This window comes from Dermochelys coriacea, chromosome 1, assembly GCF_009764565.3.
Source record: "Dermochelys coriacea isolate rDerCor1 chromosome 1, rDerCor1.pri.v4, whole genome shotgun sequence".
Lineage (NCBI taxonomy): Eukaryota > Metazoa > Chordata > Testudines > Dermochelyidae > Dermochelys > Dermochelys coriacea.
The window spans coordinates 243,642,806-243,658,136 of NC_050068.2; the positions used below are offsets into that span (position 1 = coordinate 243,642,806).

The 15,331-nt window shown below is 44.1% G+C and overlaps 1 protein-coding gene across 5 annotated transcripts in view; it reads left to right on the forward strand.

The window, feature by feature from the left end:
- The window catches only part of LOC119846122 (sodium- and chloride-dependent GABA transporter 2), a 69,523-nt gene that overhangs the window by 15,679 nt on the left and 38,513 nt on the right, over positions 1 to 15,331 (forward strand). For 2 of the 5 annotated variants that reach the window (XM_043517962.1, XM_043517951.1), the window contains exons 1-4: positions 801 to 1,699; positions 3,021 to 3,094; positions 4,780 to 4,992; positions 13,079 to 13,213. In XM_043517962.1, the coding sequence (XP_043373897.1) occupies positions 4,785 to 4,992; positions 13,079 to 13,213 (343 nt within the window). In that variant the 5' untranslated portion in view covers positions 801 to 1,699; positions 3,021 to 3,094; positions 4,780 to 4,784. Of the gene's footprint in view, positions 1 to 800; positions 1,700 to 3,020; positions 3,095 to 4,779; positions 4,993 to 13,078; positions 13,214 to 15,331 lie in introns of those variants that run through there. The other 3 variants (XM_043517935.1, XM_038379361.2, XM_038379334.2) reach the window with 3 other exon arrangements.

Genomic DNA, 15,331 nt, shown 5'->3' on the forward strand with positions numbered 1-15,331 from the left:
AGACCTTTTTTATCCCAACATATTGGTTCAAAGTCCTTCATTCCCATTAACTTCTTTGGCTGGTATAACTCATTTAAATGAGTTATTGAACTTCTCTTTTTCCCCTAAGCCTCAACTGATTCTGTATTTATTTGTTCTTTCCTTCTATTTCCAATAATGAGCTTATTTTTTTTAATCCTCAGATCTATTGAGTTAGTCTCTGAATTATACTGACTGCTTCTTGTTCTTTTCCCAGAAGAACTCTAATGTGGTGCACCTTAATTATGTTGTTTTTAGTCTTTTCTCCAGCCTTCTTTTGTACTTGTGGATTTTAATACTTCTTCCCATTGCATTGTGCTCATTCAATACTTTAATTCCTGAAAATTTGCTTTCCTTCATTCTGCTGAATTCTGTGCATTCTTACCTGACTTGGCTCAAGTAAAATAGTTTGACTGGTTATGGAATTCCCAATTGTCCTCCATTGTTCCTCCCAACTGGCTTCTTTTCTATCTCGAGCTCTACTTTCTAGATCATAAAGTTGTTGTCTTTGTAACTTGGGAACATCTTTGCATATTTACGCTTATTATCCAATACATGTCTTGGTAGCTAAGTCCCTTGTGAGTACAATATACAGTGGTTTCAAGAACCTCCAGGAAATTTTTTATAATTGATCACTTTTTGTCCTTGGTGGGTCTGTAGCTGATGCAACCTATAATTTTGCTCCCTTTTAATCCACTGTATCCTTGTCCAAAATACTTTTAATACAGTCTTCATTGTCAGACTGTATTTCTCACTGGAATATTCCCTCACGTTTCACGTATTAAGAGTGAGATCTGTGGCAGTTCAATAGTGCTGTAGTTATGCCTTGCTGTCTTTCTTGTGAGACACCAATGACGTATGTTTTCTGTTATTGGAAGAGACACCTAGGTAAGAGCTCATTGGCCTGAGAAAGGAGTGGGACAGAGATTAGTGGAATGTACTCCCACCATTGGGGCCTGTCTCCTCCTCCTACCATCTTAATACCCTGTTTGTGAAATAATTATGGTGTAATAATCCATAATAGAGATCTAAAAATTTGCCCCCACTTTCCCCCATCATCGGGAGGTAAATCCATGCAGAGACGTCACTGGGGTTTGCCCATGTGTTGTGCTCATTCACTAGCATTGCAAGGGAAGGCTTAAATCTGTGTTATAGAGACTGCAGTGAAAATTCACTGTAAGTTAGATTCTGGTCTTACCTGTTTCTGATATAGCCTGGAACTTGAACTTGTTTCTGGTATGGACTTGACAGGCATGTGTGAATTTTTCATTTATTGTCCCTTGAACTGGGGGAAGAGAGAGACAGAATGAGTAACAGAGGGAAAGAGGAAGAGAAGTAGACGTAAGGGAAGAAACAAACTGAGAGACAGAAGTAGACACAGGGTGAGAGACTGACGGACAAAAGCAAGGTAGAGGTATACATGGAGCCAGCCACTCTCCACCCCCCTTCCCCCCCCAAGGAAAAAATAAGACGGGAGAGAGCCCCTTTTGCAATGGTCATGCAGTCAGTCATGTGTAGGTTGTTGTCCAGCCCTGGGGAAGTGGGGGAAGGAATGTGGGTTGGGCAAAGTGTAGAATTGCACCACTGCAGAATTTTTCTTCCACACTTTAAATAGCCAGTACCTTTCACTACTGCTTTTACATTTCTCTCCAATCAGACCCTTGACAGCTCCTTCCTTAAGGTAAATGGCTCAATGTTGTCTTCTGCTTTCCTTTCCCCAACTCCTTTAGTTACCTTGTGGTTGGCTGTTTAATAATTTTCTAGTGTGTAAAGTTTTTTTTTTTTTTTCCTTCTTCTTCTGAGGAATTGCTGTCAGATGCTTGCGAGTGTTCATTACTGCTGTGTGTGTGTGTGTGTGTGTGTGTGTGTGTACACAAGCACACCTTCTGGAGTATGCTGGGGTAGAACCCTCACTCTTCTGGCTATTTTTGGGAAACACCGTTTATTGACGTTGTGTTTTTCCGCTCTTTGCGAGAACTGGCGGTACAGGAGAATTAGACGGGGCTTTGCCAAGCTTCCTTAGTGGGGCACAGGGGAGATCAATGGCAGATGCTGTGTGCAGGAATGTGCTTCCATTGCTCAAATAGTTCTCAGCAATCCTTACTTATGCACAGTACCGAAGTAGGAGCTGCAGCCATCCTCCTCCTCCTCTGCTGATGCATCCTGCTGAGTTTTGCTGCCATTAGTACTCCTTGTAGGGAATGAATACACAGAAATATCCCATGAATTGCTGCAGCAAAACCCTGGTACAATCTGCACCCCTTATCCAATGTTTCCCTGCAGTATTCTGGGAACACTGGGTGTGTAGGTTTCAGAATAGCAGCCGTGTTAGTCTGTATTCGTAAAAAGAAAAGGAGTACTTGTGGCACCTTAGAGACTAACAAATTTATTAGAGCATAAGCTTTCGTGAGCTGTAGCTCACGAAAGCTTATGCTTTAATAAATGTGTTAGTCTCTAAGGTGCCACAAGTACTCCTTTTCTTTTTACTGGCTGTGTAGGAATTTGCACTTAATTCAGTCCCAGTCTTTAGTAAGACTCTTTCTAGGGACCTTTGCAGGACAGTGAGCAAATAGGATTAAAACAACTGTGAGCTTTCCTACTAGCAGAAGGACTTTATTAAATAGTGTATGAGCACCAGCTCTGCAGGCATCCACAGCTACTGCAGTCCCAGCCTCTGCTAGCAGGAGTCACTGTAGGGAATAGCATAAAGCATTGGCTTTGGGCTGCTCACAGCTATTGATTCCTAGCCTCACCTAGCAGACATTGTAGGGCAATGGTTTAGGGGAATGGAGCTGGGGCACTGGCTGTGGTGGAATTCACAGCTGTTGCCTCTCCTATGTTACACATAATTTCATAACTGCTATGCCTTTTCCTCCCCCATAAGCTGCACCTTTAAATCACTGAGAACTCTGCTCTCTGCAGAGAGAGGCAGCTATTTTGAGAGGCAGAGCTGCTGCAGCCTGTCGCAGAGGAAAAACTCTGTGCCCTCATCAAAGCTGTAGGGATACGGTCAGCGTGCAAAAAATCCCATTTCAGTCTGAAAAACTTGTATCTTCTCTACTTACAAGTAACACTGGTAAGATCGCTTCACCTGACAGTCAAAAGAAAACACTTTTTCTTCTATTTGTCGGTTTGTTTACTTTGTGCATGTGACTGTGGTTGGTGCATGTGACATAACTGGATATAGTTAATTTCATGACATCCCTGTGAGTTAATCAGTTTTTTCCTCGCTGAAAAAACCCTTAAAAACTACAACAAGGGAGTAGAAAAACCCTTATAAAATATTTTCAAGACATTTAAAAAAATTGGTTAAGGCTTGTCTCCTATGTTGGTACAACTCCTGGGGCTGTGTGGCCTCAGTCCAGATTGGGGCCTTTGGGTGCTAGATTAGTATACATAGCTAATAGTATTAGTAATATGTATACTATTTAAAGGATGCGCTTTCAGAACTGGAGTGTTTTGAAATGAGTCAGTTTTAAATGATGATAAAGAAGGTAGCACCCCTTTAATCCAAAATAAATCCATGAGATTGAACGTATGTAGGTGCATTTAGTATATGGAGAAAACCGTAATATTCTCTATCAAAAATTGTAAGGATTGATACAAGAGTAACTGGTGGGGTGTGTCTGTCTGTGTCCCTCAGCTGCTCTAGCCTGAAAGAGAGGTAAATAACAGGATTCCCCAAGGATCTGTACTGGGACCAGTGCTGTTCAACACATTCGTAAATGATCAGGAAAAAGGGGTAAATGATGAGGTGGCAAAGTTTGCAGACACAAAATTACTTAAGATAACTCTAAAGCTGATTGCAAAGAGTCACAAAACTAGGTGACTGGCCAACAATATGGCAGATGAAATTCAATGTCGGTAAGTGCACATTGGAAAACACAATCCCAACTATACATACAAAATGATGAGATCTTGGAGTCATTGTGGAACAGCTGTTCAACGTGCAACGGCAGTCAGAAAAGATAATATTAGGAAAGGGATAGACAATAAGACAGAAAAATATCACAATGTCACTATATAAATCCATGGTTCGCTCACACCATGAATACTTCATGCATTCTGTTTGCCCCATCTCAAAAAAAGACATATTAGAATGGAAAAGGCACAGAGAAGGGCAACAAAAATAATTAGGGATATGGAACAGTTTCCATATGAGGAGAGGTTAAAAAGACTGGGACTGCTCATTTTAGAAGAGATACCTAAGTGGGGGATAAGATAAGAGGCTTATAATATTAAGAATGGTACTGAGCAGGTAAATAATGAAGTTTTATTTAAGCCTTTACATAACACAAGAACTAGGGGTCACTTGATGAAATTAATAGGCAAATAGAAATTAATAAAACAAACATAAGGAAGTACGTCTCCATACAACACACAGTTAACCTGTGGAACTCATTGCCAGGGGATACTGTGAAGGCCAAAAATATAACTGGGTTCAAATAAGGACTAGATAAGTTCATGGAGGATAGGCCCATCAATGGCTATTAGCCAAGATGGCCAGGGACACAATCCCATACTCTGGGTGTCCCTAAGTCTCTGACTGCCAGAAGCTGAGCTTGGATGATGGGAGATGGATCACTTGATGATTGCCCTGTTCTGTTCATTATCTCTGAAGCATCTGGCATTGGCCACTGTCAGAAGACAGGATACTTGGTTAAATGGACCACTGGTTTGACCCAGTATATTCTTATAAATTCCTGACTTGTTGAATGAATTGTAAACATAATGCTGAAAAATGGTACCAATCCTTTGAAGGTGGGATGGATTACAGAGTCCCTGGGGCAGTTAGCAATGGAGAGACGATACCTGCTCATCCAGGCATGGAAAAGCAGAAGGAAGAAGAGAATCAAACACTGGAACGAGGCCATTGGAACAATAAGCTGGAATATGTGCTATCCGTCGCTGGAGAGATTATTGGCCTGGGTAACGTCTGGAGGTTCCCCTACCTCTGTTACAAGAATGGTGGAGGTAAGTACAGCCCTAGCTCTAACCACTTACATCAGCTACCCCATCTAGCCACTGATGTCCTCCCTTGTTCTCCATTGGCCTTAAAGCTCCATGGTCACTTGCATTTTGAATTGCTCTGTGCCTATCTGCACTTGAGAGCTTTATTTCCAAGAGGTGGTCTGAACTTGTCTGTACCTTGGGGATATGCACCTGTGTGCACAGCGGGCCTGATTCCTAGATGTGCTATACTTGCCCAAGAAATGCATTTCCTTGTGGGGCAGAGGCAGCCATATGCACTTGGCACCATACATGTTGCAATTTTTCAGAGTGTCAGTCTGCCAAATTTCCCACAAGTGCTCAGTGTGTTTGTCCAGTGCTAGGAAGCCTGTTTCCTAGAGGTTTCCAAAGTCCACATCTGTGCCCCAGGGACCCATTTGCTGGAACGCCTGGGGCCTGGTGGCTATGCCCAAGAGGCCAATTTCCCAGCAGTGATCAGACTGGAGTTCTTCACATACAGGCCTGACATATCTGCATATTTCCTAGAAGTTCCTGATGAGTTAAGGACTCCTGGTATAGTATAGGAGTTCTCTGTACCAGTGCCACAACAACTGTTTTTCTGCATGTAAAACTCGGGCTGGTGTTAGGGGGTAGCAAGCAGGGCAATTGCCCGGGGCCCCACATCACAGGGGGCCCCACAAAGCTAAATTGCTCAGGCTTCAGCCCCATGTGGCAGGGCTTGGGGCCCTGGGCTGCAGTTCTGTGCGGCAGGGCTTTGGCTTTCTGCCCTGGGCCCTAGCAAGTCTAATGCTGGTCATGCTTGGCTGCCCTGAAACCTGCTTGAAAACCGCTGGTGTAGTACATGTCCTGGATGCTACCCAGCATGTCTGTCTGGCCTTGCAGGGATGCTTGTCATGTACTCATTGTGTGTAGCAGGGATGGGATCCTGTAACGTGTAGATATTAAATCCTTGTAAGTGAAGGCCTGACTACCATGAAGGTGAACTTTTAATAACTAAAATGCCTGTGCACCTCAAGGGCACCAATTTTCCAGAGGTGCCAGCATTACTGAGGGGTTTCAGGACTAGTTCTCTCATATCATCTGACTCTCTTCTGGTATGTATTGCTAGTCAATGGGTGCTAACACTAGTGGTACACCATCTCCAGGAGAGACATTGGGGTGAGTGCAAGCGCAGAGACAGCAGTGTCTGTGAGACTGGCTTTATGGGGAAAAGAGCCTAGGTAGTGTTCAGAGACTCCTCTGGCATCTGTGAAGAATCCCAACATTGCTTCCATTCCCTGCAAAATCTTCTTCCCTGACTGCGGTGGTGTGTATGTGAGATGTGTGCACACTCACGTACATGGGTAACGTGACTGACACAGTGTGATGTAGGTGGGCGATGGAGTGTGCATCTTTGTGTGTGTGAGAAACCTGCCTTCCAAGAACCCTGGAGCTATGCAGGTAATAATTAGTAATGGATATGTGAGCCTGTGGGGCGTATTTCCATTCATCTTTTCTATGGGGAATTCCCCAGTGCAGCAAATTCACTTTGTGGGTAGATTTTTGCTGTTAGACTTTTTTCTTAAAGAAAAATTGAAACCCTCTCCCCTCCCCACAAGTCCTGCTAGAGGTCAGAGATATTTCTGTTTTCTCTGTGGAGAACTTCTCTAGTGTGTGGAGCAGGAATTACTCTCCCTGTTTGTTTGGTGATTTATTATTGATCAGACTCTCGGGAAGGTCTCAGTTGGCAAAGTGAGTGGCATGGGGACCTTGCACTGAAATCTCCTGGATTTAACTTGGAAAAGTCTCCTGGGTCTAACTAAACCACTTTCTTATGCCACTGGCATGAAGAGGATTAGCCAGTTAGCTGCTTTCACTTGGTATTTGCGTCTTTTCACCTGGTGCTTGGGAATGTTGTTTTATTTTTGAGGGGGGATTAGAACATCTTGTTTTTCATTTTTAATCTGGAATGTATCTAGGTTGCTAGCTGCATGGTTTCTGCTTTCATTCACTGTACTGTTCCCATGGGCTCCCTGCACAGCCCCTGGAAATACTTGGATAATGTGAAGACTGCTCACTGCTGGAATGGGAAAAGCAGTTCACAGAGCCACCTTCCTGCCCCTGTTGCTGGTGTTTGTTAGTGAACCAGGATGTGGTAATGATTATCAAGTGCTAGAGTCCTGAAAGGAAAGGGATGGCTTTGGGTGGTTTAGAACCTTTGTGAAGCTGTCTTATCAGAGACAACCCAATTTGCTCAGATAGTTCAGGATAAAGAGAGATGGACTTCCCAAATTTCATCAGCGCTAGAGGTGAGCCAGACCCAGAACTATGGATCCAAACACTCATAGGCTGTGGTGGGTTTGAACTCTGTGTCAGAATCTGGCATTTGGGGACAAAAGCTGAGTGAAATTATTTGTGCAATATTTTTCAACAGAAAATGCAGATTCAGTTTGACCAAAACAACGTGAATTCAGGTTGATTTTCTTAAATTGTTTCAGTCGGGGGCAGGAGCTGGAAATGTCAAAATGGTTTTTCAGCATTTCCAAAACAAAATGTTTTTCGTTCTGGAATGACTTTGTTTCACAGCATCCCTCAATTATATTTTAAAAAAATTAAACATTTAAAGGCATCAAAATCCAAATGAAACTCTTTTTTTGATGCTTTGGTTCACTAAACATGTTTGTTTGAAATATTTTTCTTTTGGGTCGACCAGAAATTTATCTTATTTTTCAAAAAAAAGATTTGGACCTGCACTTGAACTGGATATTTTGCATTTGGGACCTTTAGCTGCCTTCCCCCAAGGTTAGAGAAATAATGAGTCATAATGTGACTTTTGGGGGGGGGGGGGTAAAGTGAAGACGTGGTTGCCAAACAGCCTTTATTGGGAATGGGGGGTAGCTGAGAAATTATCTGTTTGAACTACGTGAAACAGGGCAGCTTGTTACTTTTCCTTTCTTTTTGGCTCTCTTCCACTTTGCAAACAAAGAATCATCTTTTGAATATTTAGAGTTCAGTATCCAATACCCAAGTCCAACATGAAAAAAGGAATAACTGTTCCTTCTTTTTCACTCTGACTGGGCTTAGGTTATGCCTCCCCTGGAAGGGGTTAAACCCTCTCTAGGGACATTGGCCTCTCTGATTGAGAAATACCGGGGAAGCGTGTCTGTGTGGGTGTGCATAGGTGCGCCTTTCTCCTCTCTCCCTGTGTCTCACCCCCACCTCTGGTCTTGTGCTTGGTTGGAATCTTATTTGTGAGAACAAAGCAATAATGCAACGGAACAGAGGGAGGCTAGAATTACGAAGCCAGACCTCAGAGTCCTTTATCAGGGTCAAACTCCCCCTGGCTTCACTAGATTAAAAACTCTGTAAGGGCTTCAGGATTTGACCTAGCCTGTGCCTGGGGCAGGATAAAACGAGATTCAAACTGGCAAAATTGAACTAAGACTTGAGCCTGTTTCGGAGATACAATTAAGAGGCCTCTCTTGAAGTACAAAACGGAACCCTGTAACCAGGTTGGCTCTGTTGTAACTGCTTCCTCTGACTGTTGTCTGTCCCTAGGGCCTCAGGCCTGAGCAGTTGTGAAATGTCCTTGCTCCACTACATTATACCAGTCTTTGGTTGTCTGTGTAGCAGCAATCCTACTCCCATCCCCCACTGCTGTAACTACATCAGGGGCCCTTGTGTTTTACACCTGGTAAGTAACCAGTCTCAGCCATAGTTCCTTATGGTTGTGACATGTATTTTCCAATCTGTGCAGGCAAGAAAAAATGGTCATGTAATGGTTTTGTATATGTGATGCCTGCTACTGTTTGGGACATGAGGATAAGAGACTGCCAGCCCAAACAAAGCATCCTCCTTTCCTACTAGATGCCTGGGAGCCCATGAAGGGACCTATAGGGCTTCATGTTCAGATTCCTTGCACCTCTTTCCTGTGAGCTTGTGGTACACACAGCATGCTACCAGAAATGGTCCAGTGCACTGCACTGTCACCATATCCCCCTGCAAGGCACAAGTTACCCATGGAGGTTCCAAGAGAAAAGAATGATGAAGGCTGTTTGGCAGGTCAAGTGTGAAAAGGCCACAGGTAATCAGTGTGGGAAAGTGCTAAAGGTGGGAGTAGGCTTTGCCTGGAAATGAGACAGGGAAGTGATAGAAGAGGTGTCCCAGGTATATGTGTGTGTGATGACCTATCCTTGCATTCTTATGCCTGAGGTGTGCAATGGAGTGGTGTCTCAAGCACAGATGCTGGATCTAGGGGTACTGCCGCACCCCCTGGCTTGAAGTGGTTTCCATCATATTGGGGTTTACTGTTTGGTTCAATGGCTCTCAGCACCCCCACTACACACATTGTTTCAGCGCCTCTGGTCTCAAAACAGAAAGCCCTGTAATTGACTGGCATTGAAAGCTAAATTGCAACAGCCCCTATGCCTCGCACAAAGACAAAGCTAAGATGTGTCAGCTGGAGGTCAGGCAGAGGCGAGCCTGCCTTAGCTTAGGGTTGTATGCTCCAGGAAATAGCCACTGGGCATTCACACATGTGCAAACTTGATTGTGAGTAATTTTATGATCCATGTGATAGAAGGGGAGTCTGAGGAAGGATTCCAAAATGAGCAAGCCTTTAGGTTTATTGGAAGACATCTTGCTAATGGACAAATTAGAGAAGCGTTTCTCAAACTGTGGGTCAGGACATCACAGTGGGTCGCAACCCTGTTTTAAAGGGGTTGCCAGGGCTGGCATTAGATTTTCTGGGCCCAGGGCCAAAGCCCAACTCCCACCATCCGGGGCTGAAGCTGTAGCCCGAATCCCACCCCGCAAGGCTGAGGGCTTCAGCCCTTGGTGGCAGGGCTCAATTTACAGGCCCCCCGCCTGAGGCTGAAGCCCTTGGGCTTTGGCTGTGGGGCTTTGGCTTTGGCCCCCCAGCCGGGGCGGCAGGACTCAGGCAGGCTCAGGCTTTGCGCCCCCCCCCCCCCCGGGGTCGTGCAGTAATTTTTGTTGTCAGAAGGGGGTCATGGTGCAATCAAGTTTGAGAACCCCTGAACTAGAAATAGCCAGAGATCCTGAGGAAAAGGGAGGTCCAGAGCTCAGAGTACAAGTGGATGAAGCCCAAGTAAGACAACTATTGTTGCTAGATAGGGGAGGTCATTTGGTAGCCTGTGTGAAATAAGTGAGGGAGGCTGCAGTATTTTTCCTACTGGACAGAAGTCCATCTCAGAAAGACATCCCTCTCCACATGGCACCAACAGCGTTCTCAAGCTCAAGGACTGTGAATAAGCCATAAAGACTGGTCTCTCCTCTTATTCCTGGAGGTAGCCTCTTTGCCTCAGGGCTGAAGCTTCCTGGGGAGGCTGGTGTTGCTGCCCCTGGGTGAGCCTGTTCTGCGAGTGAGGAGAGGACGTCCGCTTCCAGACCTGTCAAGCCAGCACCTTTTACTACCATTACATTCATGTGAATTATTTTTCAAAGTTTGTGTGGGAAGATAGCAACCCAACCCAGAGAGGCCAGCTTTAGCTCAGTACTGAATTTTAAAAAACAAGAGAGAGCAATTCTGAAGCAACCGCATCTGAAAAGCTGAATTCCTTTCTGTTGGAGGAGGTGAAAGCATCACCTATGGGCTCCCATTCAGTCAATAAAGCAGATTTGCTTTGGCAGCGCTTTGCAGCAGCAGCCACCGCCAGAGGGAGTCATAGCCCAGTGCCTCATTCGAAGGACCAGTCAACTTCCGCACTAGCCTGGGCAGACTTCAATCGCAATGGCAGTGCCAGGACCAGTAGAAAGCAGACGCAGCAGCTTTGCTGATTCAGGGCTGAATGAAGTTCACTATAATTTGCAATTTCTCACAGTTACAATATTGGCCTGGCCTGGGGATGGAGGAAGGAGTTTAATAACAGCAGCAATTAGTGCATAGAAACGGTGTTAAACCTTGCAAGAGCCCGTTACAGTAGGAGAACCAGGCAGAGAAACAGCTCTTGAGTTTTCTTGAGCAAGTTGGCCCATTTCATTCAGCATAAATTACTTCTTTAGGTAAAATGAATGTCAGCAAGATCCATTCTCAAGCCAATGCTGATGTGATGTAAACTGGAGCACCTTCTGTGTGTCCCATGGGATCACTCCAGAGCCCGACTTGGATACACACTGCGGAACTAAAATGCTGCTGCAGCTCGCCCAAAGATGTCTTTAGAAAACTTTTCTGGCCAAAAAATTAATTTCCCTAAAACTGTTCCCACTCTTGTGTTGGCAAGATGCCAGCTTGCTCACAGGTGGAGTATGTGGTGGTGGTGATGTGGCAATGATGGTACTGGAGTAGCAGCAGATTTGAAAAACGAGATTTTGTTAAGAAGCTTAACTCAACTACATGGGTAGGAGAGAGAAGGAAAGCTTCTAGGCTTGTTCCAGAACTCCACCCACACAACTCTCCCAACAGGACACTGAGTGATGAACGCCTGAGCCAATAAAACACAAAATAGCAGTATTGCATCTTCAGAACTTTTGGTGGATCAACTTACTGTGAGTGGGGACAATGCTGTAACTTAGCAACTCTGGGGAGATGATTAAGGCCTGGTCTACACACAGATATACTACGTTGGTTTGGGGGGGGGGGGGTGATTTTTGTACCAATTTGGTTATACAAATACAAGCCTAGCGTGGACGCAGTTGTATCAGCACAAATGAGAGGCCCTATAGACTATTCCTATGTGAAAAGGGGAATAAACTATACAGAAATGAGCTATATTGGTATAAGCACCTTTACACTGGTATAACTCTGTCCACACTAGGCAGATGTACTGATATAACTATACCAGTGTAGTTAAAGTGGTACAACTTTTGTGTCTAGGCAAAAAGTAACTCTCATCCCCCATGCTGCTCCCCAGCATTTTGGCACTGCAAGTTGCACTAACAAGTGAAGAGCTGTTAAAATAAAATAAAACCATCACAAGATTAGAGCCAATTGACAAATAAAAACTAATTACATACACCAGTTGTAACTGGCTTCATTTTTCTGGTGACATTTTAATTGAAAATGTGAATCAAGTTTTGTTGTTTCCCATGTTTTCAATTTTTGAAATATTTTTCAAAAAGGTTTTTGGTCAGCTTAGACACAAGACGTGCGTATTTTAAATCAAAATAATTGATTTTTCTTTTCTGATGTTCCTGGGGCCTCTCACTCCCACTGTAGTTAATGGGAAATTTGCCATAAACTCCAGTAGTTGCAGCAGGACTGGGCATCCAATGTGCGTGAAATACCTTTCTGTACTACTTTCCTTTCAGTTGTGCTTCTGCCTCTTACAAACTGCTAGGAAATAAGTTGAACAAAAACTCAAATAGGGTGGAATGGTGGGAGCAGGCTGAGTTTATTCAATATTTGTACATTAGCCATCCTGAGTATTACCAACTCCAAGCATTCAAAAATCATAAGTCAGTTTCCAAAAAATGCTGAGATTTCTTAAAAAGTGTAAGTATGTGTCTGGAGTTTCTTTGTATTTGCCTTCTGGTTTTTGAGCCTTTAGGGTTCATGTTTAAGCTTTTTTCCCAACCATAGGAGCTAGAAACATTTATGAAAAGATGAATCGGAGATTCTCATGGAATTACATGACTCCAGGAATTGAGGCTTTAAGAAACTATCATGAGACTCACGCTAAAATTTGTGAGAACATAGGCCATGTTGGCCTGTGCATACACATGTAAAGACATTGACCCTGCCCAGGAGAGCTTACAACTGAAGTAGTAACAAGACTTGGGTAATGCTATCTGGTCTCTTCACCATAGATGCAGATTTTAATTTCCTGAGGCAACTGGCAGGTTTGTCTTGTACCCCATCAGGTTTTAATGCCTCATTTACACTATGGTTGAAACTATGCAAGCAGTAATTGTGTTTGAACTGGGTTATTGTTAGCACCATTTCCTTGATAAATTGATAGGGATTTTTTTTTTTTTTTACTGTATCTCCCAGGCCCCTTGCATCCTTCTCTGTTCTCTACAGCCCATATTGCCATCTGTGTCTCCTTTCTCAGGAACCCTTCTTGGAGCATTCTCTGTCCTGGGGGAATTTTTCAGTCTATGGTCAATGGTCTAACATGTTTTCTTTCCCATGTACAATGCTTAAATCTGCCAGGTGCTTTCTTTATCCCCTACCTCATCTTCCTCTTCACCTGTGGGATCCCAGTGTTCTTCCTGGAGACAGCGCTAGGGCAGTACACCAGCCAGGGAGGGGTCACTGCCTGGCGGAAGCTCTGCCCTCTCTTTGAAGGTGAGTAGATCTCAGAGTGCAATCCTTTTTTGGTGGGGGAATGAGGGGAAAAGTAGTGCAAGGGTCAGGAACTAGAGCTGGGACATCTATCCATCTTAAGAGACCCAGGTAAAGCCCTCCCACTGTACCCATGCTGTTCTCTGAGAAATTCTTTGAAGGTGCCTATGGTGTTACCATGAAGAATTGTTTACCCTCTCAGATCAGTTCATGATGTACCTCATCTGTTGTTCTTCTGCCTCTCACACCATCAGTATATGATGATGCTTTAGAGAAAGGTGAGAGCCTGCCCTAAAAGTCTCCTGGACTCTCCCCTCACTCTCCTGTTCATCGAAAATGGTGCTGAAAAAAAGCTCTTGCCTTTCCCATCGCTCTGGGCTCTCCTTTTCAAATCACATCACTGGCTCTCTTCACATCCTGCACTGAGGTGTAAGCTCTGGCTATAGAATTTGCCCACAGGCAGAATTGTGCTCCTGGAGGGTAACTTTTATTTCAATAATTAAAACTGCAGTAACCCTTATTATTGCAAAGAAAACCTAAAATACATGAGCTTATATTTAAACTGATGCCAGTCATCTTCCTGATTTTGCAGACAGCCTGAAACAATAGTTCTGAGAGGTGTGAGCTTCCCCAGTCATCTTAATGTGGTGTTAACTCTCAAACCCAATTATAGGTTTCAGAGTAGCAGCCGTGTTAGTCTGTATTCGCAAAAAGAAAAGGAGTACTTGTGGCACCTTAGAGACTAACAAATTTATTAGAGCATAAGCTTTCGTGAGCTACAGCTCACTTCATCGGATGCAAACCCAATTATGACATCATTTTAGCATAATCATCCAATGGGATGTTTATCCCTCAATCCGAACACTACCGATGCTTTCCTAGGTACCAGAAGTCTCAACTGTCTCCTATCCATCTGCCAAAACCCTCCAGCTCCTCCCAACTTCTACAGATTTGGTAGTTTGCAGCTCATATAAAAACTTCCAGCACATTGAAAACTAAAAATGTGAGGTTGAGCAAAATCAAAACTCAGTGTAATATTGAATTGAATGACAGGAGAGATGCTTTCATATTTCCATATCTCACTTACGTATTTAATTCAATAAAAAAACCTTCATGTTCCAACTTCCCTGAAAGGGCTGTAAGGTGTGCTGTCCAAAACACCAGGTGCTGGGGAAAGCCAGGGAGATAGCTACAGAATTAATTGAGGATTGCCAGAGTACATGAAGCCACTTGGCTAAATGGACCAGTGGTATAAATTTTTGTTTCTTTATGTTAGTAGGTGGCTGCTCACCCTGCTGTGCAAATACAATCCACATGCTGAGCAAAGTCCAAACTCCCATCCCTTCCTGGGCATGGCTTTATTAACAAACAAATGCATTATATGAAAACACAAAGAGCAGCTCACATCTCCTCAGGCATGGCTGCTCCTAGAGCGCCTCCCTGAGGACTGCTCAGTCCACTCATAGATACTCACGCCCCAGGAAGCCTCCCACTCTCCATTACCTCCAGATGAAGTAATGAGTTACCTGCAAAGCATACTTAACCCTTTCCAAGAGGAATCATCGCTTGCTAACAGGATGCAGTATTTCAGGAAAACACCACAGAGGCTGGAACTGCATAGCTTGGAGCGCCCTATACAGCTACAACTCTGCAGCCATTCTCCTATTGCAGGGGTTCTCAGACTGGGGGTCGGGAGATTATTACATGTGGGGTGGGGGGTCATGAGCTGCCAGCCTCCACCCCAAACCCTACTTTGCCTCCTGCATTTATAATGATGTTAAATATATAAAAAAGTGTTTTTAATTTTATAAGGGAGGGGTCACATTCAGAAGCTTGCTATGTGAAAGGGGTCATCAGTACAAAAGTTTGAGAATCACTCTCCTATCGTGAGCTCCTTAAAGAGATGCCTGCTGGCACATGTTGCTCGGAGTACCTGTAAACAACACCCTCCCTTTCCCTCCAACTCTGCAAATGCTCCTGCATCATTTCCTAAAGTGAGTCCTGAGTGGAGTAGCTCATAATAGACTGTGGTTTACTTGAACCATGGACATCCCAGCAGCTGTGTCTGAATTGGTATAAGAGACACTGGCCTATCGAGGACCCCAATGTGTGCCTTTAGAG